The 26,267-nt window shown below is 41.3% G+C and overlaps 1 protein-coding gene across 4 annotated transcripts in view; it reads right to left on the reverse strand.

Moving 5' to 3' along the window:
* Positions 1–26,267, reverse strand: part of MEIS1 (Meis homeobox 1) — a 138,417-nt gene that overhangs the window by 83,303 nt on the left and 28,847 nt on the right. For all 4 annotated transcript variants that reach the window (XM_036873880.1, XM_036873878.1, XM_036873876.1 and 1 more), the window contains one exon: positions 26,233–26,267. This exon is cut by the window's right edge and continues 77 nt beyond it. In XM_036873880.1, the coding sequence (XP_036729775.1) occupies positions 26,233–26,267 (35 nt within the window). The remainder of the gene's footprint in view (positions 1–26,232) is intronic.

Below are 26,267 nucleotides of genomic sequence, written 5' to 3' on the forward strand. Positions count from 1 at the left end.
CTGGAATCCGTTGCCTCCATCATGGAATTAAAGGAGGGCACCAAGGCTCGCACGTGAGTGTAGAACCAGAGCTGTAAATGGCTGTCAAGTAAGTTTTGAAAGCCGGAATTTGGTGACCCCCAGCCATGCATTCTTACGGCATTTCTTGGCCTAACTTGATAGATTGATTCTGAAAACAGGCACTAATTTTTTAAATGCAAAACAGACCTACTTGTGTTAGAGCCTGCACAAACAGAGGACTACAAGAGTGGAAACAGCATAAACAATGTTGTTTATATCCAAGGCCTGAGAAAACTGCTGCGCTTTCCTCCAAAATTGCAGGAAGTATCTGAGTAACCCCCATCCATTAAGGTGGAATAAGAACCATATTTTCCATAGGCATGGATAGAATTTTTCAGATATACTGACATTAAAGTATCGCAAAGCAGGGGCATAATTAATAAAGGATGATCTCCTCTAACCTGCAACTGAAAGCGCAGAAAATCCCAGCCACAAACAATGCTTAAAAGTTAAAACTAAGTGAGCCAAACACAGCAAAAGGGCAGAAAACACTGACCATTTTCGTTGTTCTCCTTCACTCTTGACCTCCTGTGAAGGCAGAGGGATGGTTCCTCTAGCTGAGTAGCCAAAAGGGACCATTAGTGATTGCATCAAGAGTAACCAGCCTCATGGATTTGAGTGAGTCCTGGAGTTTTAGAATCACATTGGACTAGACCTGCTTTATTCCTCCTATCATCAGTTCACTTCCTTAATACATTTCTTCATTTTTGTGATGTTGTTGTAACAAAACTATATTTAAAAGCAAGCAACAGGAAGCTTTTACTTGGGAAGTTGAGGTTTAAGCACTCAGTGGCAAACAATGAACCGGAGAGATAAAGATGCAACGCAAATGGTCGGGAACAGACCCTTGCTAGTTTCCTGCCAAAGTTGACTCGTGAGCATGTGTGAGGCCACGATATGGACTAACAGTGCTATTTTGCTTTTATTTACTCCAATTTATTTGTTCCTGTGAGAACCCCTATAAAAACAAAGTGCGGGAACAAACAATGGAAGCCTTGCCATCTCCTCCTTGCCAGGGCTTTTATTTTCCACATTATCAAATGTTTTCATCAGTGGAGCTCAGCCCATTCATTCAACTCTGAATCACGACCCAGATCATATTGCATTGTGAGGGGAAAAAACCCTATGTGTTGCCTGTATGAAAGAAAGAAAGAAAAAAAGATTGTTTCCTGGTCATCTTTTCCCTTTGACACTTACAAACAGATTTGTGGTCCTTTGTGACACCCCACGATGGACACTATGTCCCCAAATAGTCAAGCAAACTAGGACATTTTAAAAAGCAAGCTTGTAAGTCCAGAACATAATTTTATCTTCATCCCCCTTTTTTGGCCCCTTTCCCCAAACAGGTATCCATGTCAAAGGAGAGCTCTTGAGTCGGGGGTTTGTTTGACCTAGGTCACACAAAGGTCAAGCTTTTCACCAGTTGTTAACACAAAGCTTCCAGCCAACCCACCCTCCAAATCCGGCTACACAGTCTGTTTCCATCTGCAAATGCGCTATGCACATTGGATTTTTCTCAGTTTTTCAGGAACTAACAATCCCTTCACTGTGAAGTGGTCTCAGTGACAAATAAATAGGTCAGACACTCGTAGGCGCTGAATTTGCCAAATACGGGAAGGTAATGGATTTTGACTTTTTCATTTTTAAAAGGGTTTTTTAAAGTGTTATTTTAAAACCAGTTGAACAGGTCGCTTTATTCCTTTATTGAACTTCAAGCAATGCTGTCTCTTGAGCAGTTTTATGCAATCCCAACTATACTTTTGCTTCTCTGAAAGAGATCAATATTTATTCAGATTGATTTTTAAGATTTACATGTGAAAAATAGATAAAATTGGATCACATATAAACCAAAACTAATTCTGTCAACTCCCATGAAAGTCAATAAAGCCAAAATAAATTGAGCAGATTTCATCTACCTGCATTTGAGAATTGTTTTACTTCATTATTTCTTATAAACTTACTGAGCAGAAATTTGCTTAACTCTTATCCAAGCTTCTCATACTGAAACAATAAGACTCTCTATGGAATATTTTGCATTCGAATATTATCACCAGGATAGCATATGGCAAACTAGCGGTAGGCAGTTTATCTTCATCCTCTTTGTAAGCTAAAATTAGCACAATGCTTTCACAGCATTCTACCCTTGACTCGGGCCAGGGTGATATTCTCCACAATGCCATGCTTGTTCCACATCCTGCCGGCTTCCAATATTTAAGCAAATTGGTTGAAAGTTTATATGAACAATCACAGATACATTTTAATGCAATAAAACCCCAAAGCAACACCAACGATGAAAAGTAAACCAGCTATATTAGGAATCAACCTGAAAAACCTTCCTTCATCTGCTTCCTGAAATATATAATGTTTCGACTACAAAGAAGTTCAAATGTTTACAGAGGCTAATTGTACCAAGTGGGATGTATATATAAGGCTCCAAAAGCAAGACGCAATTACCTTCTTAGACAACTAAGGCTTATTTTTCTACTTGTTTACGAGATTCAGTTTTTCTTGGTAATACGTTCTTGATGCTAAAAATGCACTGTTGCTAAGAATTAAGTATGCACTTTCAGAAGATTAAACGAAGGTGATCTGCCCGTGGAAAGACCTTACTCTTTAAACAGGAAAGCAGCTACTGGCTAGCATTTTGAAAGGATTACAATACAAACAATGATTTTAAAAACAATGGAAGAGGTTCAAAAAAATACATCCCTTTTAGCTGGCCTGTAGAGTGTAATCTTCTGATCAAATAGCTAAAAACAAAAAACTCTAGGAAGAATTAACTTTAGGAAATCCAAGATTGGCAGGTAAGCAGCAAAGAGATATTTACATTAGGGATAGCAACACCTCTATCTCCTTTACCTCCCCAACTTTAATGCCGTTTATTAGGTCAGATGTTATACTAACAAGATTTTGCTGGAAATTTCACTAACCGCTATCAGACTGAAGTTTCTATTACTGTGTGCTGGGGCAGATGTATTCAGCTTGTTAACAACAGATTCAATCCAAGATAACAAACAAATGCTGATACTGTCAGCTGATTTGTATCAATAGATAAAAAAAAAAAAAAATTCTTCATCATTTCTTGAAAGGAGAAAAAAATAATAATTTCCCTAGAGCTCATTGTATATTTGACTGATTCATATTATTCTCAGATGTATACGTTTTGTCAGAGGAAAAAGAAGGGAGAAAATCCTCTCCAAACCTTGTAAGACAACCTCAAACATGATTTAACTAAGACAATATTTCACCTGACCTAGCACATTAATCCATTTGTCTCAGTCATTCCTAACCCACATCCTTCTCTCCACATAGAAAAAGTACACTGGGCGAGGGAGAGCAGAATGCAAACATTTAAATAAATAAAAACATTAAATAAATCAAAAAACCATTTAAATAAAACACTTAGAAATTTCAGTAACAGCCAAATAAAGCAGTTATGTATTCCCTATCTAATCAAAAAGCTGTATGCATTTGGACCTTTTCAGCTATATCTGTCTGTAAAATAATCAAATCTATGCCACTGACTTGTACCCAGATACTCTGAAAACTCAGATATTGGGGATGATCTGTACTTTTTTATTGTTATTACCAATACTAAGTCCTAGATTCAGAATTTCTCCTCACTGACCATGAAATTATGTGGAATTTACTGACTTTCTATAAATTTCAATCTATATGTAAATGTTTATTGAAGTTCTTCATTCTAAGTTTGTACACAAAATTTCAACTTGGTTCTTAGAATTTCACTATTTCAGAACTGAAGGAAAACACTTCAGTTATCTAGCCCAGCTCTTTTTTTTTTTATTTACAGAAGAAATTCCATCCCAGTGAGGTTGTATGAGTCATCCAGCCCAGACGACAGGGCTCGCAAACTGTTCAGTGGGGATGGCACCTGAGCACCAGCACGCCAAGGACAGTGGGCTTCCCAGTCTGTCCTACATCCTCATAGAAAGACACCTAAAAGTTCCCAGCGTGAAGTGCACATAGACAAGCATTTAAAATAGCAATTGATCACCATGAGCTGATCCTCATACAGAGTCACGTATTTTCCTGGTATTTCATCATTTGTTTCCAAGATGCCAAAATAAGTAGCTCAGTGCTTTGATGGGGGAATGTAGGTATCACTGATGAATCCAAATCTCAGAAATGTATGGTTCCTTAAATATTCTTTTTATACTGTACTGAAGAGGAATATATAGTAACATATATACATATGTGCGTGTATCCGTGTACACAGACAAAGCAAATATGGCCAAATGTTAACAACTGTTGAACGGGAATGGTGAGTTATGGGTATTTGCTATACTATTCATTTTATCTGTCTGTACATATGAAAATATTCTTAATAAAAAATTGGAAAAAATGCTAACAAATAATATGTGGGGAAAAAAAATCTCAATGCAATGTGCCACAAGTCTTGCCCTGTATTTTCCATTTTCTATGTGACATCCCTGGCTTTGGAGCGAGGCTCCCTGAACTCCATCACTGTACTGTGCTACAACAGAACAGTCAGCACCGCACATGTAAGAAATTCCTCTCTTTAAAAGGAACAGGATCATGTTGGTTGTTAGGAAACCACCTCTACTCTCTTGAAAAGGGATAGGTTTCCAACTAATAACAAAAACTCAGTTGAAAAAAAAAAAAGGGGTGGAATGAAAAAAAAAAAAAAACTCAGTAAGTCAGACAGAGAAAGACAAATATTATGACATCACGTAGAGGTGGAATTTAAAAAATAATACAGGGGCTTCCCTGGTGGCGCAGTGGTTGAGAATCTGCCTGCCAATGCAGGGGACACGGGTTCGAACCCTGGTCTGGGAAGATCCCACATGCCGCGGAGCAACTAGGCCTGTGCGCCACAACTACTGAGCCTGCGCGTCTGGAGCCTGTGCTCCGCAACAAGAGAGGCCGCGATAACGAGAGGCCCGCGCACCGCGATGAAGAGTGGCCCCCGCTCGCCGCAACTAGAGAAAGCCCATGCACAGAAACGAAGACCCAACACAGTCAAAAATAAATAAATAAAATAAAGAATTATTTTTTAAAAAAAAAGTAAAAAAATAATACAAATGAATCTATATACAAAACAGAAACAGATTCATAGACATAGAAAACAAACTTATGGTTACCAAAGGGGAAAGGGGCAGGGAGGGATAAATCAGGAGTATGGGATTAACAGATACAAACTACTGTACATAAAATAGATACGCAAAAAAGACCTACAGTACAGCACAGGGAACTATATTCAATATCTTGTAACAACCTATAATGGAAAATAATCTTAAATATATATATATATATATAAATGTATCTGAATCACTTTGTGGTATACCTGAAACTAACACGATATTGTAAGTCAGCTATACTTCAATTTAAAAAATTCAAAAAAATATTCAAGCACCTTAGTGTGTCATGAGAGAATGGATAGAAAAAAATTAAGATAGTCAAAATAGGAAACAGACTCTCTATGGTCTCATCAGAACTAGGCTACAACACGGTACATATAAAGAAGAGCAAGAAGAGACATAAAACATGGGTGGGGGAGAGGGAAAGTGGGCGGTCAGCACCACCAGTAACTTGTAGGTGAAAGAAGTAGTAAAGCTGATTTGCTATAAACAAATAAAGACCTGCCTGTAAATCTGGTTCTGCCTCCCCATAACTTCCCAGACTCAACCTTTCCTAGTCACTATTAATAGGCAAGAGATGCTTGGAACCTTATTTTACCAACTGCAGTTGCTATAAAGCTAGTCCTCAAGCTCCATATAATACTTGGTGAAATTTACCTATAATATGAAGGATTATCTTCCCGTATTTTTTTTTAACTTCTTTATTGGAGTATAATTGCTTTACAATGGTGTGTTAGTTTCTGCTTTATAACAAAGTGAATCAGCTATACATATACATGTATCCCCATATCTCCTCCCTCTTGCATCTCCCTCCCACCCTCCCTATCCTACCCCTCTAGGTGGTCACAAAGCACCGAGCTGATCTCCCTGTGCTATTCGGCTGCTTCCCACTAGCTATCTACTTTACATTTGGTAGTATATATATGTCCGTGTCACTCTCTTACTTTGTGCCAGCTTACCCTTCCCCCTCCCTGTGTCCTTAAGTCCATTCTCTACGTCTGCATCTTTATTCCTGTCCTGCCCCTAGGTTCTTCATGTTAGCATACGGTATTTGTTTTTCTCTTTCTGACTTACTTCACTCTGTATGACAGACATCTTCCTGTATCTTAAACTTTACTGATAACAAGGCATCCTGAAATTCAGAGGCCTGATACTGCCCAATAGTTTCATCAAAGGCCAAAGATTAATGTGACAACATGAGACCAGAGATGCTAGAAGAAATTGTCTTAGTGGGCAAATACACTTCCCATCCTACCTGGGCTCCTGTGAGGAAATTCCACCCAGGTCCTTGGAGAGCTCAGAACCCACCTCAATTTGACCATCAGCAAAAGGTATGTGCCACTCAACATGTCACCTCACTGACACTGCAAACGTCTTTTTCTCACAGACACCTTAATATGTGGTGTAGAAATACTAGCTGTTGTTTCAGAAGAATCCACTGGACCAAAGGCCTGAGGTGAGAAAGGTATCATCTGCAATCTAAGTCTCTTCTTCCTCAGTCACTTCCTCCTCATCAACTCCTATGGTAAAAGTGACAGATATATGACAAAACATTTGAGAGTGATGGACAACAGAAGGGATTCTTGTACGGGTGGAAATCTCAGTGGCCCACAGAGTTTAGAGGGCTCTCTGTCCTGACACAAAAGGGCAAACAAACACTCTGCACTGTAAAGTGAAGACACATTTGGGAATAGTACTAGAGTCTCGATTCCCTATTACATCATCACTCACACTCAGAAATCAGTGCCAGTACTAACCAGAGTCTCTCTTTTTCTTAGAGAAAAACAACCCAAATGATGAGGAGGATGGTGGTGATGATGATGATGGTGCTGATGACAGCAGCTAACACATATATAATGTTTGCTATGTGCCAGGCACTGTTCTAAGTTCTATGTACCAACTTGTTTCATCTTCCCAACAACCCAATAAGTAGATGTTAATACTACCCACATGTTAGAGGTGTTTAGGTTGTTCTTCTGCCCAAAGAATATAAACTTAAGCCATTTTTCCACGAGGAGAGACCAATCTTCTTCAGATCTAATCACATACTGAACCCGCCTCAAGGCTGAAAATTAGTGAAGAGCACCAACCAAGTTGGACGAAAGTGTAGGTAACTCCTAAAAAGGACAGCGTCAGGAAATATGTTTGTCCCAGATATTTCTTAATTCAGAAGTGAGGGGAGCAACAAACACTGAACTGTAAATCCCCTGAGGGCAGGAATTGGTCTTATTCATCTTTGTTGTCTCAGGATTTAGTACAGTGCCTGGTACTCTGTGAATGAATGAATGAATGAATGAACGAACAAAGTATAAGTGCCTGATCACTTCCTTCTAAAGATCCTTCCTAATTTTATTCTCTCTCCTCTCTTCCCAGTGAGAGAACTGGTGAATGCATTTCAGAAATAAATTGATTCCAGTTATTAGGTTACTTCTTAACCTGGTACGAAAGAGAGGTGTTGGAGTTGAAAAACCTGGCTGATTCTGGTCCTGGTATTTCCCACTTACACCCTGTGAGACCTTAGGCAATTCTCACCTATAAAACGGAGACATGGGCTTCCCTGGTGGCGCAGCGGTTGAGAATCTGCCTGCCAATGCAGGGGACACGGGTTCGAGCCCTGGTCTGGGAAGATCCCACATGCTGCGTAGCAACTAGGCCCGTGAGCCACAACTACTGAGCCTGCACGTCTGGAGCTTGTGCTCCGCAACAAGAGAGGCCGCCACAGTGAGAGGCCCGCGCACCGCGATGAAGAGTGGCGCTCGCTTGCTGCAACTAGAGAAAGCCCTCGCACAGAAACGACGACCCAACACAGCCAAAAATAAAAATATAAATAAATAAAAATTAAAAAAAAAAATAGCCTCTTTCTTAGGTGAGTTCTTAAAAAAAAAAAACAAAAAAAAACCGAAGACGTGGAGAGCTGCGCTGCTATAAGGTTAGTGGTACAAGGCTCACAAACTAAGATAGGCGGACACATTTCATAAACTGAAAACCAGAAAAAAATACACTCTTTGTTAGAAGATTTCTCCTTCCCATCACCCAGCATTGTGTGTGACCCATAGTAGATGCTCAATAAATATTTGTTAAATCATGGAAAATCAGAACAAAAGAGCCATCTGTCTCTGATCCTCTAAATCCCGATTCATAAGACTTCCTCTGAGAGGCTGACCTCAGGGATGGGATGAAAGCAAGTTCAGGCAAAGACGCCCTTTATTTCTTCAGCTTACAGTTGGAAAAGTTACATCCAAGTGCATATCGAAATAAATAATATTGTCAGCCTTTTGGAGAAGCAAGCGTGATGGCAGGGAAGAGGAACCTCAAGGTATCAGGTGTGAAAAGCAAGCCAATGGCCCCCAACTCTCGTACCCCTCTTTTCTCTGCTCCCCCCCCACCAGCACCCCAGGTCACAAGCCAAGAAATGGCAGTGTCATTGCTGTCACTCTGCCCCTCTGAAATAGGAACCAGGATTAGCTCTGGCTGGCTGAAGCTCAACCCAGATAAGTCCAGAGCGACGCTGATAGGCAGCGGGAAGGAATTTGAGGAAGTGACAAGAAATGCCACGTCACCCACCATAAAGAAAGCTTTCCCACAAAGTGGCCTGGGTGGCGGCTACACAGCCGACTGGTGCTCAGAAAAATGCAGATAAACGCAGAAGTCTTTCCTAGCAGCAGGACAGAGAGCCAGCAACACACAATTCATGTCCTTGCCACATCCTTCAGTGACTACGAGGAGGGATGTAGAAAGCGCCCTTCATGCAGCCCAGAGGAGCCTGAGCGGAGAGTCCCTGGTCCCTCCTGTGGCCAGGGACCAGGACCCCCCCAGGCACAGACTCGCCTCTGTGCATTTCTAATGTATCAACCAGAGAATCACCAGTAATCCTAAGGATGCGGGTTTTTTTGTTTTTTTTGTTTTTTACAAAGATTCTAGGTTACAGTCTTTCTGTCGCAGGGAAGGGTTTGTGCCATGTCAGAAATAAACTTCCTAATTTCATCCACCAGGTAATGGACATCATAATAATCCGCAGTGGCATCTGTCATTGCAAAGATTTCCACTGTTCTTCACAGACGTTTCATGCAAAAGTGGAAGTCAGCAAGCAGGGATTCTCCCAAGAAATTCACAGATAAAGAAATGGGGCCTAGCAAAGAGGACCAGAGGGGCAGAAGGGAACTCTTCGGCTCTGCCATTGTTGTTTCCTTAAAGACAGCACAAAATTCCCTGCTAGTTACCGATGGCATGGCCTTCTTTCCTTATATTTTAAAATTTCATTCAAAGGGCCTGTTCTCACAAAAGTGTATCCAAAACTTATCCGAGATATCTTCACCAGGAAATCCGTACTTTGACAAATGGAGCAAAAGGTCAAATACTTAGAATATATTTAGAAAACTATATTCTGTATTATTAAATAATACCAGTGACTTTTTAAAAGGGCATGTTGGACGAGATCTCAGCTGGTATGTCTGTGGGATCAAATCCACTAGCCCAGTGTTCTAAACATCTCTGCAAGAAATTCTGGCTAAGATTCTGCAATCTCAAACTGTCCCACAACTTTATCTAGAAAGAAATTTGAGCTACCAGTATCCCAGAGGTCTCATAAGGGCCACAGCTGTCAGCAGACCAGTCTTTCATCCTGGGTAGCCGGGAAAATATTTCAATACAGTATATTTTTGCTCAGGATTCTTTGAGAACACACCAAACAGGAAATGATTAGAATTACATTTACTTACTCTCACCTATTAGCATTAAATTATTAGTTGTATTAGTGGCTTACATTTACATTAAACTTGCAAATTATATAGACTCTTATTTCCATTCTACAAGCATCTCTATTTTTTTCCCTGCATGCATATCTAATCATTCGCTTACCTCTTATCACTCCGGGAACCTACAGCTCTTAATTCCACGGATTTCCACAGGGCAAGAATCTAGGCCACCGTTTATGCACAGAAATCAATTCAGCCATCACTACACTATGCATCAAAACAACATTTTAAGAGCAAAAGTTGCAGCTAGTGGCATTGAGCCAAAGCACCTCTTCTCAAAAGGAAAATGCAGTGGGATTTTAAAGAGCAAATAGGACAAGTCACCGAGGCTTTATGCCTCACCAAGAAATGGGGAATCCTTAATGGCCCAAAGTGTCTTGATTCAAATCTGGAACTTAATAAGACTTGTGCCCAAAGAAAAGTGCTGATTGCCACATCCCCCAGTGTCCTTTCATAGTGTCCCATGTCAATATATTCACCAGGTTCATTTTCTCTCTCTTTGCCCCTAGTGAGATTACTAACCAACAATATTTTTATGTTTTTAATTAGAATCTGAAAGAGCATTTGGGCACCATGTTGCATTTTTACAAGCTCTGCATCTCTGAAACACAATATTATATTAATGTGATAGTTTACAAAGAAATCATATTACTAAATATCATAAATCACAGAAACTTCATTGACTTCTTCTAAAATTGTATGTAATCTGCTGACTACACCATTCACAGTTTATAACAATCTATGCAAATGTATATTAAAGCCATAAAAAGTCCCCCCCCCCACACCCATATCCTTTTCCCACAGGCCAAATAAAGGTGAATTAAGGGAATCTGGCAAAGGGTGTACATGGCTATTGCCATTTCCCACAGCAAATAGGGTATTTTTCTCTGGGAATAAAACATTTTCCTTAAACTACTGTTTATAACCCTTATCAGCTCAACAGCAATAGAGCCATCAAGTCCAATCTCTTGTGGAAAAAAGTCAAGGTCAACAAGTACTTGCATTTTTGTTTATCTTTAGCTGCAATTGCTACTGACATTCAATTGGGTAATAAACATAGGTCTGTCAAATGTTCCCAACGAACAGGTGATCCAAAAGCTATCTCAGAACAAGGCGATTGCCAGGTAATCAAGCAATCCTGTTATAACAATTATGATTTGAGTACATTTATTTATAGATGCAAACACCAGTCAATTCTAAGCAAACATTGCCATACCATTCCCACCACTGGGTAATAAGAGTGAGGAAGTACAGGAGGGCTTTTGCTAGAATTGCTCACCAACAATAACGTGTGCATTCCCATGAGCAGAGCACCATCCAAAGAAAAGGTTTTCTCCCCTTATCTCTTCTATTTAAAGGCAATTTTGTGTATCAATACAGCCATGTCCTTTACTCTGTCTGCCACCCAGGATCCTGAGCCCAGTTGCCTCTCTCTGCCTGAAAACCAATTCTACGGTTATGTGTGTGTGTGTCCATTTGGGATTGTTGCATGATTCCTTTAAGCCAGCATCGTTGTTACTCGAGAAAACACTTCGCTTTAACTTGAAAAGTGCTAGGTTTTGTTCAGCATGTTTAATTCTACAGAGTCAGAGAGATATTTGGAATAAATACTTCTTTCCAATCCATCAAGAAACTCACTGATAGCAACAGGAGTTACGCATTTGGATCTGGGCAGCACATGGCTCCTTGCCACATTCAACTTACAGATTAAAAATAGAATCTGTTCCAGCTGCAAAGTAAGACACATTAAACCTGCTGCCTCCATTTGAAATATGGAAACTAAATCTAAGGACCACGGCCACGATCTAGGATGATGATTCTGACCCACATAACACAAGCCTACTGCCTCCACTTCAGTTATGAAAAATAAGCTTAAGGAGCCTTAAAGGAATGCTTCTACTTCTTGCTATGTAGCTTTTATTAACATTCCATCATTTAGTGGAGCAATTAATATTTTCTGAAGCTGACTCCTTTCCTATCAAGAGCATCAGGGAGAGTGGCATTCACATATATACACTACCAAGTGTAAAATGAATGGCTAGTGGGAAGCAGCTGCATAGCACAGGGAGATCAGCTCGGTGCTTTGTGACGACCTAGAGGGGTGGATAGGAAGGGTGGAAGGGAGACTCAAGAGGGAGGGGATATGGGGATATATGTGTACATATAGCTGATTCACTTTGTTATACAGCAGAAACTAACACAACATTGTAGAACAATTATACTCCATTAAAGATATTTTAAAAAAAACCTTAAAAAATGAAAAGAGGCTCAGGGCATCTGGAAACGAAGTAAAGGACAATCCTTCTAAAAATACACAAACCCACATCCTGGGAAAGAAGGTGAAAACTGACACACAAAATGAAGTACACTATTTTAAAAGACACCTTTCAATGTAGACATATTAAGTACGAGGTGAAAGTGTTGTGAGTCAAGAAAATACTGTTTCAGTATAAAGAAGTATCCTTCATTCTTTAACGTTCAGGCAAAAAGTGGAAGGAACCAGAGTTGTATCTCCAGGCGCAAGAGTATATTATTTTCCTCCTGGAGTTGATTAAGTCTGGCAGGTAATTTGAAGATTCTACATACAAAGAGAAATTAGCCGCCTGGGAAGTGGGAAGGCAGGATCAGGACCCACTGGGAGTCCATGAACACGAGGGCCCATGAAACAAAGCATCTACTCTGCAGATACTCAGGAAACGCTCATCCATCAGTTGTCAAGCAAGGGGGGAAGTCACCTCACGTTCAGAACAGTAAACTGATGAAGTGAGTCACCAGATTCCCATGATAGCTTGGCTGGCCTCTTCCTTTCCGCGCAGCCCCTAGTCACCATGGAGCCAGAACCTTCTCCGCGGGAAAGCGGGGCGGCAGAGGGTGGTGGCCGGGCTTCAGCGGGCCACCCTCAGAGAGGGTGGGAAGAGTGTCCAGCCTGGGTGTGGAGGAGAAACCAGAGCCAGCAGTGACCAGCCCACCTTTGGGAGGCTACCCTCAGAAGACAGTGAGCGTGCCAGAAGGGACCTATGGTCTAGAAAGCAGTGTTCTGAGACCTGGCTTGTTTCCAGGCCCTTCTGAACCCCACCATGCCCGCACCCCTCAGTCTGGTCCAGTCTCCTCCTCCAAAGCTTTTCTCTGCAGCCTCCTCCCCGGCCTCAGTCCGTGCGCTCAGCCTTTCTGAAGAGTAGCAGCGCTGGTCCCAGCTTCCTCCCCACCCATCCCTCCTTCACTCGGATCTGACCAGGACACAACTCTAACGTTTTCAGTGGCTCCCCAGCTCCCAACACACTCCCAGCTCCCTAAGATGACATCTATGATCCTTCGTGGTCTGGCCCTGTTACCTCTTGGCCTCACCTCAGACTCTTCCTTTCCCATGTTCTCTGCTCACACTGAGGTATACGGGAAGCATCGGGAGTGTCATGCTTTCTCTCTCCTTCACGCCTCTACACAAACTAATTTCTGTGCCTCGCATGCCCTTCTACTTCTCCATCCATCCCAAGTTGCTATCAAGTTCCCCAAGTTTCTATCAAGTTCCCCAAGTTTCCTTGGGGGAGCTGGCTAGGAGATTGGGAATGAAAGCAGATTGCTTCCAGGGCTAACTCTGGCAGATGCGGTAGTGGTTGCCTGGAGTGCTGTGCCGAGAAGGACCCACATCCAAGTCCCATTCAAGCTCAGTGAGAAAGTGCACCGTGATGTACTAAGGATGCCTGCCGTGGAAGGATGGAGGGGAGGCAGTCGCTGCATCTTTACCAGTTTGTTAGGTGCTGTTCCTCTGCTTCCAAATTACACTGAGCCCACTGAATCATGAGACTTAACCTACCATGTGTGAACTCTCTGCTCTGCCACAGGACTGTCAGCTTCTTGATGCCAGGAATAGCCTCTTTCACTCTCAATTCTCACATCTAGCAATGGGCTACTACATAGTGGACATTCAATTAGTACTCAGTAAGTTAGTGAATGGGGCTATTTCTGTCTTCACCTTTTCTACTTTTGGGAGTATTCCTCTCATCAGCTTAAAATTCACAATATCAAATCATACCTTTTTTAAAAATTTTATTTATTTATTTTTGGCTGCGTTGGGTCTTCGTTGCTGTGCACAGGCTTTCTCTAGTTGCAGCGAGCGGGGGCTACTCTCCATTGCGGTGCACGGTCTTCTCATTGTGGTGGCTTCTCTTGTTGCGGAGCATGGGCTCTAGGCTCGCGGGCTTCAGTAGTTGTGGCATGTGGGCTCAGTAGTTGTGGCTCACGGGCTTAGTTGCCCCGTGGCATGTGGGATCTTCTCGGACCAGAGATCAAACCCATGTCCCCTGGATTGGCAGGCGGATTCTCAACCACTGCACCACCACGGAAGTCCCGAAACAATACCTTTTGTTGGCACTAAAAGAATTCCTTTCACATAAGGAGATGTTCTGAGTGCTTGGTAATCCACATATTCACAACACACAGTCTGCTCCTATTTTATAGGTTGAAATCATATTCATCGGAACTTCCAATGTTAAAGACCGTGGCCCCTGAATCTTCCCATCCCGGTATCCCACCCCAGTCCCTCAACATCTCCCTTTTCACCATCACTTATCTGAATCTCTCTGGCTCCATTAACCCTGTTTCAGAGGATAATAACGAGAAGGACAAGAGCATTCTTGCCTGCATCCCAAGCCCCAGGTACAGGGAAAAAAGAATGGAGTTGGCTCACCATGAAATGGTCAGAAGAAGGAGATGGAAAAGTGGGAAAAGGTCTCATGGCATTGCGAAATGATCAGCACTGTGGCGCATAGGAAGACAGGCTGTCATCTGTTTCGACTACGGAAATCAAGACAAGCTTAGATACCAAGGAGTGAAAGTGCGAATGGGCTGAATATAAATCCAGACATCCGAACAAATCAATCAAATATGTATCTGGTACTTACTCTATTTGCAGCACTGCGCTAGGAGCTGAGGGGAATGTAGACGAGCCCTACAGGTGTTGTTAGGATGTCAGCCTATGCCATCTCACTGGATTCCCTGGGTGAGCACGTGTGGGTCCTAATGCCTGCCAAAGGGATTCTTCTGAGCAACACTTCCATGGATGCTCTAAAGCTTGTAACTAATTATATTTCACTCTTCGTTTTGGCTGCTAGGAAGCTCAGAGCCAAATTAACTGCCTACTTCTAGCAACTGGACATGATCCTATAATTCATATTGTTCCTTACTACCCTTAAGACTGACTTCTCATTTATTTTCCTTTCATTGTGATATCTTCATCTACTTCGTTTGAATCCTATTGTATACTTCTGCTAATTTCCTTAAATCCTTTCATAGAAAGGAAAGGAAAATATGTAAAGGAAAATATATAAAAATATATTGTAAAATTAAGATATATCCTTTTTCTCCTAAGGTATCAAAGTACAAAAGGGCACAAGGTATAAGGTGCTGTCCTGCTCTCACAGATGCATTGTAATAGGGGCATTCAAGGAAAGAGTCAAACTAAAACAAATGAAATGTTTAAAGAGAGAGAACTGATTAAGTGTTAATAATCTATCCACAAGCCTATTGGCAAATTCAGTGTTTTCTGCATTCACTCTTCAATTCCCCCTTTCTTAAAAATATACGATTTTGAAGAAAATTTAAGATTTTCTAGGTAAGGTCATGTTCTCTTTTTCTCCTGATATGGGAATAAGTGGAAAGCAGTTCTACCTCTTCCATTCTTTGTTAGGAAATAAAATAAGCTTCGTCTAGGAATGCATACGGGTTGATATTGGTAAATGGGGGAAGGCTAAAGCTAATTGTACTAATCAAACAGAATGCTTTTAGGTTAAGTAATTACGGAAAATTATCTGCAAGACTGAACTAATCCACAAAGCCAGACACTTGAGCAAAACCCAACTTATCAACTACACTTCTGGGACCAATCAATGTAAGAGGTAGACAACGCCCACCTCTTTTTAAGGAAAACGCTTGGCATAAATTTACTGTTTGGGTTAGTTTTTGCTAGGCCAACAGCCAAAACCTCCACCACTATCCTTAATTAGTGCTAGCAGTCATGAGGGAGAGAGATAAATTCAGGAGCAGAGCTAAATATCACATCCCAGGGGATGGAACCATGTCTGCTGCTGGGAACAGCACAGGACATAAAAGCATCCTCCCAGGGTGGCACAGTTACTCCTGTAATTCATCCTTAACCTCGACCCTAAGATCCCTCAAAAGATACTGAAATGCTGTAGCCAGTCCCCACCCATCCTCTACTGGAAGCTCATTCAGGGCCAGAGGATGGAACCCAAGTGTAGGAGTAGGCAGAACCAGCAACTATGTGGATGCCGTGACTTAAGGTACATCCCCAAACCCATCTACCACCAACTTCTGAAAGAGCTACCTGCCGAATCTTTCCTTGAAGTGCCCCGGTTAAAACGCCTTTCTGCGGGTGGGAACAGACAAGACCTACGTATCTATTTACATTTTGACAGAGATTACCATGTGAGATTAGCCATCTGGCACCCAAAAGAAATCAGTCCTGAGGGAATGTAGTGTAATCACAGTTTGAAAGCATGAGAGGGTTCCCAACCCTCTTCAATAAATAATTACCCATCAGTGGCCACGTGTCATAACTATGCTGGGCACAGGAGAGTTAAAGACGAAGAAGACGTAGTCCCTTCCCAGGGGGCATCCTGGGGAGGCTGAAGCATGAATGGCTCGTTTCAATATATGAGAAATGATAAAACACAGGATACCCTGACAACATGGAAGAGGATCACTTCCTCCAATCTGGGGGCTCACAGAATACTTCCTGCAGATGACACAAATTAGTTTAGAAGTTTTTAACCTGGACTACATAGACCCTCCCCCTACAAGGGGATCTATGGTTAGAATTTATAAGATCCAAGTACTTGGAAGGGAAAAAGAAATTAACCTTTTATTCTCACTAACCTCTAACTGCAATTAGCATTTACTTCAAGTGTGTATCTAGGTAAGTAAGAAACCACAGAACTATTAGTAGGACCTGTGACTTTGTCACCCATGGAAATCATATTCACATACTACAATACAGTTGTTACAAATATCTTAAGACACCATTTACATTCATCACTATTTCAAAAACGTGATAGACAATAGAATTATTGCTAGACCTTGTTATTTAATGCATATTAAAACGAGGCACTTATATCACTATATTACGATTTGTTTTTTAAAATACTTTGTTAGGACGTCCCTGGTGGTGCAGTGGTTAAGAATCCGCCTGCCAATGCAGGGGACACGGGTTCGAGCCCTGGTCTGGGAAGATCCCACATGCCACGGAGCAACTAAGCCCGTGCACCACAACTACTGAGCCTGAGCTCTAGAGCCTGTGAGCCACAACTACTGAGCCTGTGCACCACAACTACTGAAGCCTGCGTGCCTAGAGCCCGTGCTCCGCAACAAGAGAAGCCACCGCAATAAGAAGCCCTCACACCGCAACGAAGAGTAGCCCCCACTCACCGCAACTAGAGAAAGCCCGCGCGCAGCAACGAAGACCCAACGCAGCCATAAATAAATAAATAAATAAATTTATTTATTTATTTTTTAAAAATAAAATATTTTGATAACTGGATTTCAATATAATTAGTTTCCCTTATAATCTTATGTATTTTATTTTGTGGGTTAATAAAAATATTACTCTGACAAGGTATCCATTGACTTCACCAAATTGCAAAAGGGGTCCCCTCCCCCTAGAAAATGTCAAGGTCCCCTGAAGAAGATCAGTATGAGTCAGCAGCCACGTGACTAAAGGTGGACAAAGCAATGATGACCCCACTAGTTCAAACAGCAAAGGCCCCGGGTGGCCACACAGGAAAACTGAACCAAGTTCCCTACAGTAGCCTCATAGGGCCCAGAGATGCTGAACTTATATGGCAGTCAGAGGACCAAGGTAGAGGTGTCCCTCTGCAAGTTAAGCCAAATCCTACCCGCTCTGTGTTTCAGTCAACAGCCTTGATCACAGAGTTCACTGTGTCTGGGTCATTGGTGTGTTGTGAAATAAACACACTCACAGCTCCCTAAGAACATTCAGCATTTAGCAAATATTTCACTTGCATATGCTTGATGCTCTTGAGAGCACACACGAACTTCCTGAGGGCAAATACTATGACCTACTCATTTTTATAGCCTCACACAGCACACCTTCCACACAGTAAGTGCTTAATCCATTTTTGATGACTTGACTAGAATGCATAAATTTATATTTCCCTCCTTAAATACAACTTGTGATCGTATTTTGGCTCATCTGCAGAAGTGATTATAATTCTAAACTCTTTTTATCTCTTTGGGCTGTATTAAATGGATGCTTCCCTAAGATTAACTTCCTCACTTCTGCCTTGCCAAGAATGACACCCTGTGAAGAATCCACCACTGGGGACAATGGATTCTCTCCTGGTTTATTTTCTTGGGTAGAAACTGAAACACATGTTTCAGCTGTGCGGTGGCCCTGGAATGCCTAGGAGGATGGACCTGAAAAACAAGTTATTGCTTATAGTTTAAAACCCAATGCAGAATCAAGAGAAGAAGGGAAGGTGAGAGAGAATAAGAGAAAAGAAAGGCCTTATTTGGAAACTGAATTAAATAATTACACAGTAGGATCTGGGTTTTTAAAGCTCAGGTCACCATTTTTATTGTTTACATAAGGCAGTAAAATGCATGTTATTAATACGAGTGTGGAATATATTCTTCTACACGAGATGTGCTTTTGAAAAATACTTAATGGTTTTGGAAAGAAAGAACTAAGCATTATGAACCATTAACTTCCAGGTCCACTACAATAGAAAATACATCCCACTCTCGCTGAAAGGCCAATGTTGTTATAGCCAGAAAAGCTTTCTCTAATTTACAGCAGACTGAGTGAAACTGAAAAGAAGATACCTTTCTAAAAAGTTTTCATACCTTCTGGCTGTAGGACTTCCTGATGAATTGACATAACATCATTATTCATAGAATTCTTTACCACTCATTTTTTAAACTATCACAGGATTCTTGAGAGACTGATGTCATTAATTCTAGGAAAGTCAGAGAACTGGGGTATAATTTCAGAAGTCCTACAAGCCACACTGGAGTTGGTATCTCTTAAGAAACAATCATAACAAGAACAAAGTTCCAGTCCATCACAGGCAACAAAACCCCAGCATCTGCACAGGTGACAATGGCAAGTGTCGGCAGCAAAGTCTACATCACATACCAAGTCCACCGTAATATTGCAAACCAGAGGGAAAACAGAATTGTGGTTTTAAGGCCATACTTAACAAATATCACACCTCTTAAGTTTCAAAAACTAGAGTACAAAATTTGATAAGCTATCCAGACCTTGAGTTCACACATAAATAAAAATGAGCAATCAACAGAAAATATACGAAATGATCCTGCTGACTAATACCCTGTCTTTTCCAATCGAGGGTCAGACCCATTCAAACCCAGTCACATGAGGATGGACTCTGTAAAGGTCAATCAAAGGCAGGCTGAAACTCCAACTGTCTAGCTGACCTTCAGAGCTTGTGACAAATTGCTATCAGTCAATGTCAACTAATGACAGGAGCTCTTTGGCTAATCAATTGTTCTAAAAATGATCAAGAAAACTACTCACAGGACAGTTCATTTTCACATCAATGCCTGTGAAGTATGAATAGCTCATTTTTTGAGTTTTTAATAAGCTCATAAGTAAAGCAGTTACTTGGTAACAGAGGTCACCTTACAGAAAAAGATAGAACCTTTGTCTGCCTTTTACATTCTTTTATTACCATATTATAGTAAAAATATGCCATGGATATGCCAGAGGACTACATAATAAAGTAGGTAACACTTCATCTACTTGAGACAAATACTTCTGCGTTCGAGGGAAATCTATCCGGGAGTAAATAATTTCAAATGAATTTCTCAGTTGTTTAAGATGAAAAGCAATGACCAGGTTTACTAGTGAGGCTGCCTAATAGTGAGAAGACACACTTTCTGTGAAAACACTCATGGCCAAGTTCATGCCCCTAAATAAACAGTTATGACTTTTAGATGATGAAGTTATTTTTCTTTGTTTTAAGACAATCTGCTTTCATGATGCTAGAAGTCAAGCAAATGGAGAACAGAAAACGGTTACTCACATTTGATGAGTCAATAAAAGGTAAGGTGACTAGAGTATGGGGTGTTCTTGGGAAAACAATTCTCTGTCCATACATCTAATTCAACATGTTTGATAAGTTAATAATATGGACCTTTGGATAACATGGATTTGCAGCGTGTAATTACTTCCCCTTTCTTTTTTACACCTGACTTTTCCCATCAGGAGATCATTTTCCTATTCTGCCTGCCACTGCAAGCAAAGACCACACTTTAATCTGAATACAACATTAAATGTAACTCAAGTACCACACAGGGCTGCAGTGGCCCAAGGGCTAAGGCCTGTGGTCACAATTATATTTTACTTTTCTCTTCTCACCAAAGCATATTTTTCAATATGCATTCTAGTGCCATTGAAATAAAAGAAGTTCCCAGAGAAGAACAAGGCTTAAGAGGTAAGTGTGAACAAATATAAAATCATTCAAGTTACTCTGACCAACAGACAAATGAAATGAAAAAAACCCCTAGTTTTTAAACATTTTTCTTCATTTTCAGGGTTCTTAGGTTATTATAAACATTTTGTTTTTAAAATAAGTTGAGATTTTAAAATAAAAAGAAAGACAGAAAACTGTTTCAAAACAAGCAGTATTCACTTTGTGTCTTCATCTGAAAAACTGCAGATTACAGATTGTATCCTAAACCTGAGTTGTTACGGTAGTTTTTCAAATTAAAATATCTTCTGTGGCCTCAACTACCCTCAAGTTGTCCATAGGAAAGAAATAAAGGAGGGAGGGCAACACTTAAGCCGAGACATAATTGGAAGTATGTGAAAAATGAAGTGTCAGTTTGGTCAATAAAGGGCAAAGGTCAAGGGGAACAGCAGCCCAAACTCTGTGCGAAATTGCTCATTAAGACATCCAATCAGAGAGCTCCTTCCCACCTATCCCATTATTCATCAGACAGCTGACTGTTTCAAATGCCTGGGTTTGGGCTGTTATTACTTTTCTTCTTCATGTAAAAAGACGGAGCGGGTATATAAATCGTTGCTTAGTCATCTGGAACAAAATGTGGCCCTTCCCTACCTCCCTCTCACCCAGCTCTGCCTGCTGGCTTCACAGGTCTGAAACGACTGCCGCGAGATTCCCTTCAATAATAAATGGAGTTGTCTTCTGCCTATAGGTTGCCTGAACTCCTACAAAAGCTGGCGTGGAGGGGACGGGACAGTGGGAGGTACTGGCAACTACTGATACACTTTATTATAAAGAAATAGCAAATGCTTTGCAATTGTTCCTCTTTACAGAAACATGCTGGTTTTGCTTTTTTTTTTTTTTTTTTTTTTTTAGTGGGAGCAAAGATACTATTGTTGATCTGAGTCCTGGCCCCGAAAGAAGTTCATAAGTGCGTTTTAGAAGTTCTAGAGACCAGTGAAGTCCTTTAGGGCTGAAACGTTTCACATCAAATTTCTATGTAGAAATAAGACTTTTTCTTTATCGTCACAAAAGAGGAAAACGAGATGAGCTTGAAGTGGGAAACGTTCTGCAAAAGAAATGTCTCTACTTGTTTTCTAGGCTCCTCTTCTCAATTCAATACATTTTAGAATGAGTGAAATGGTAGAGGCTCTTAATACATAATACAGATTAATCATATCAATCATCCTGCTCCTCTGTAAAGAGCTCGATCATCATTCTACTTAGCACACAAAGCTGGATTCTCAGTCCCCGGCAGAGTAGAACCCCCTTGAGGCTAATGCTGATTCTGTTTTATTCACAGCTCTGTCACTGTTACAGAGCGGAGTGCCAGGCCCAGTGCAGACACTGGGGGAAGAGTCCCTGAATTGATAACAGAAAGAATGGCCCTCGAATGATCTGTTTCCCATTCTTAGTCACACTTCAGTATCACATCAAATAGGAGCTTGGGCTCTGGAGTCAGACGGTATGGGTTCAAGTCCCTACTGTACCACCAACCAGTATGTGACTTTGGGTAAGTCTCTCAGCCTCTCTGAATCTCTGTGACCTCCTCTACAAAGTGAGGGATGAAATACCTACACTGACTGACAGCCCGTAATGTGCTGTTTTATTATTTTATTACTATCGTGTATTCGTCTCTCTTGACTTTCAACCCAAAACGGAGACGTGCCCAAACTCAAAATGTGGTCAAGCACAGCTAAGGCTGCTTATGGGTTATACAGTGTCTGCGGCAGCCCTCCTGGGGGGGAGTACAAATCCGGTGGGGAAAGGCACCATATTTGCTTGGTGTTCTGTCTGTCCAGACCACACGCTTCCTAGAATAGACCCTGATTCTGGTCAGTAGGGCAACCACACACAGTAGGATAAACAGGACACATGAAAGAGCCCAGTATCTGCCAATGTGCACCTCATCTTATGAGACTCTGCTTGGGGGTCCTGAAAACACCCCATCCTAAAGTAGTTACAAAGGCAAGAGACCAAGATCCGGAGGTGACTCTCACGGTGACTCACTTCAATATTTCTGAGCTTTACTTTTCTCTCTTCTGAAATGGGAAAATAGCAAATCATTGACAGTGAGAAAATAAGAATCCAATCTCATATCTTTGGAAGTGCTTTGAGGAAGTTAAAGAGTAGACAAAATCAATGTCCCAGCCGCAGCAGCAGAATCCCCAACCAAACACAGATGTTAGGCCTTCCTTTTAAATGCCCATTTAAAGGCGCTTTGCTATTAAAGAATCGATTTCCTGCAGGGGGCCACAAGTGTTACTATGAAATGAATGTAGATGCCATAAGAAGAGTTGCCGTGATAAATAATTTGAGTTGGGGGAGAGATACATTATGTAAATCATGAATAAACATCAAATCCCTGAATAATAATAATATCTTTCGCATTTTCTTGATTACATACTTCATGTATATTCCCTTCAGAATGCCCAGGGTTGGATTTTGTACTTTATTTTTTTATGCTTAGGTAAAAATGTGGACTAAACTACTCTATCAACCACAAAAGCCACTCATTTGGCAAATCATCAGGCGCTCAAAAATCCCCCAAATTACTGGAACCCTAACTAGGAACTGTTACTGTATTTTGAAATCTGTCAGAACATTACAAATTTCCTGGATGACCAATTTTCTTTGCTTTACTTTGAAAGTCCAAAAGAACAGGACAGAGCCTGTTACATGCCTACCTTGTACCACAGACAAGGTTATTTAACAGACGACCAAAAGCCTAGGGGATTTCTTTTTTTTTGTACCCGGGGTGCCATAATGAAGTGGCAAACATTGAAAAGGAATGAGGAAAAAAGAAATGCAGTACAAATAATACAGTAGAGAAAGTTTTAAAATATGTATTACTCCCATCTGTGAGGGAAACACCTCTTTGGATATGTTCTTGACAGATTGAGTTATTTCTGTCTATTGGGTATGTATAAAGACATATTTATGGATTTATAAATCTTTTGAAGAGGGCTGTTATTTACCCAGTTGACTAAAATGGACTCAAACTGTGTAAATAACTATTTAGGACATGCACTACAGGCCAAATGCTGGCACGGCTTACACATCCATGCCTGCCAGAAAAGGCAGACAGGAGAACACGGAAAAGCCACTGCGCACAGCTAATCCGAAGGCTACACAAAGACCCAGCTCCACAGGTCCCAGGGATGAAAAAAAAAGAGTTGAGAAGCGTTGTGGTTGGCATGGAAATGCACCGAAGTTGTTACAGCAACACTTGCAGGCATCATTCTGCATTTAGCAGGGAATAAATCGCACTGCCCAGGAGAGGGCAGTGCGGGGAGGGGCAGGGGGGATGGAAGGTGTGACTCCTACTACTTCTGTGGTCCAGCTGGTGGGGAGCCGTTGGGGGGGAATCAGCACCGAAATCTTCCCCATGATCACCATGGAAGTAAGTGACTTTCCTTCTTCGACGGAAAGAGGGCATGACGAGAAGAATCTTATATAAATAATCAGGAAACTGAAATTTTAGGCCTGATGCTGCACCAGGGCTTCAACAAATCGCTCAGCTTATCCACAGCTTCTGTCCCTCCTCTGTCAAATGGGGCTAGACGTGTTTTATCTGCCACCAGAGTTGTTTTAGGCAGGTTCAATTGAGGTCATTCCAATGAGACTATTTATAGGAAAATGCTTTAAAAAGAAAAACGAGGTGGTGGTCTTATATGAAAAACAGAAAGAGGAACGATGTAAGTGGAAAACCCTAGTAATGTGAAGGGTATACGGCTTACAGTCACATTCACTATTAAACTGGCCTTTAGAGAACACGTGTTGAAGGAGAAAGGAAACTGAGAAATTCCTGATTCCTTGTTCCGACAGGTCAGAGGGGAAGAACTGGGGTGGGGCATTTGCCCTCTGAAAGTCCTTTTATCAGATGATGTTTAAGAAAACTCATGTCTCCATTTTAAACAAATGCATTTCAGCAGTTTACAAGCCTTCAAAGTAGCAGCCAAACTACCCTCCTGATGGTAGTCTTAAAAAGCAAGACATGAAAAAGAAAAACAAACAGACAAACAAAACACTAGGCTATGACCCCATGTAGCAACTCTGGAGTACAGGAAAAAGAATTGAGAGTCCATTTACACCTTTCTGAAAACTCTTGGTGCAAGCTGAATTCTAAAAGTAGGGCTTTATATGGAAATGCTGACCTCATCTTAACTATAGTGCTGTGAACAGCAACACCATAACATATACATACACACACTTGAAAGGAAATAGGCCCCGTGGATTTATGCTGCATATCGTTTTCCAGTAAAAGGCAGAGGTCAGAGGTTACCAGTTTCTGCCTCAGCTCTGAACCAGTTTACTCTTCCAGGCTCCATTTTTGCTAGACTTACAGTTGTGATGAAATCAGCAACTTTTCTCTGAACAATAAAATATCTCAAATGCTTAAAATTCTATGCGTAGAAGTTATTCCCAGTCCAAATAGCATACATCTGCCACCCCTCCCCCCAAAAAAGAACTTTTCTGTTTCTGTTGTCAAATTAATCGTGTTCAATTCATTGTAGACTTTGCAATTTTAATTGGTATAGCCCAGTTCGGTTAGAAAACAAAATTCTTTTGTTGGGTAACATCACTCCAGTGAAACATGATCATAAAACCGGATTTTAAAGTATGTACCTACTGTGGGCTCAGTCAACTTCAATAAAGCCATCTTTTTATATTCAGAGAGAGAATACTCTCTTTGGTTGCATGAATTGAACACAAAAATCCCCTGCAGTAGCTCCCATCAAAAGCAGTACAAGACATCTAAATCCTCATTCACCTTATTGCTGAAGCTTAACTTTATGTTTAAACTTTATCTCCTACCTGTTATAGGCAGACATGCACATCCATGGACACCCAAATACACATACAGGTACGTGCATTCCAAGAACCACACAGAAGAAATTGATCTGGACTCTTTCCATTTCATCCTAATTCCCTTTAGTCTGACTTTGCCACGAAGCCAGGCACTTAAGAGATTCAAATAAGTAAATCCAGAAAAAATGGCTTCAACCCAGTGAAGAGGGAAGCCCGGCATGGGTTTCTAAAAGGCCCACTGCCTTCTAGGCATCTTAAGACATTGTTCAGTTGGAATCCTAGTGGGTGTTTCTTCATCATCTCTTGAAAAGCCTCTAAAGGTAAGTAATAATAACACTTTTTTATTTGCAGAGCAGGGTATTAGTGGCATGCTATTTCCACACATTCGAATGTCTAATCTACTTCTCTAATCTCAGTCCATTCACTGACCCTGTTTTATGGAGGTGGCCAGGTGACAGGCAGCTAGGCAGCTGGTCTGGCAGAGAAAGAAGGAGGGGGGCCTCTCTGGTGGCGCAGTGGTTGAGAATCTGCCTGCCAATGCAGGGGACAAGGGTTCGAGCCCTGGCCTGGGAAGATCCCACATGCCGCGGAGCAACTAGGCCCGTGGGCCACAACTACTGAGCCTGCGCGTCTGGAGCCTGTGCTCCGCAACAAGAGAGGCCATGATAGTGAGAGGCCCGCGCAGCGCGACGAAGAGTGGCCCCCGCTTGCCGCAACTAGAGAAAGCCCTCGCACAGAAACGAAGACCCAACACAGCCAAAAATATATAAATAAATAAATAATAATTAAAGGTGCTAATAATTAAAAAAAAAAAAAAAAAGAAGAAGGGGGTCGAGAGGAATAAAATAAGATGAACCGGTTCTCATATTACACGGGGTTTGTGTTCTAGGAGAAACTGTATAAAGAGTCCCTCACCAGACATTTCTAATTTTTCAACCCTGAAAAATGACACAAGTAGCAAGAGAACAAGAACAGCCCTCCTACCTTGCTCACTGCTGTTATCCCCACTGTGTGATGTG

The sequence above is a fragment of the Balaenoptera musculus genome, chromosome 13 (genome assembly GCF_009873245.2).
Source record: "Balaenoptera musculus isolate JJ_BM4_2016_0621 chromosome 13, mBalMus1.pri.v3, whole genome shotgun sequence".
Classification (NCBI taxonomy): Eukaryota; Metazoa; Chordata; class Mammalia; order Artiodactyla; family Balaenopteridae; genus Balaenoptera; species Balaenoptera musculus.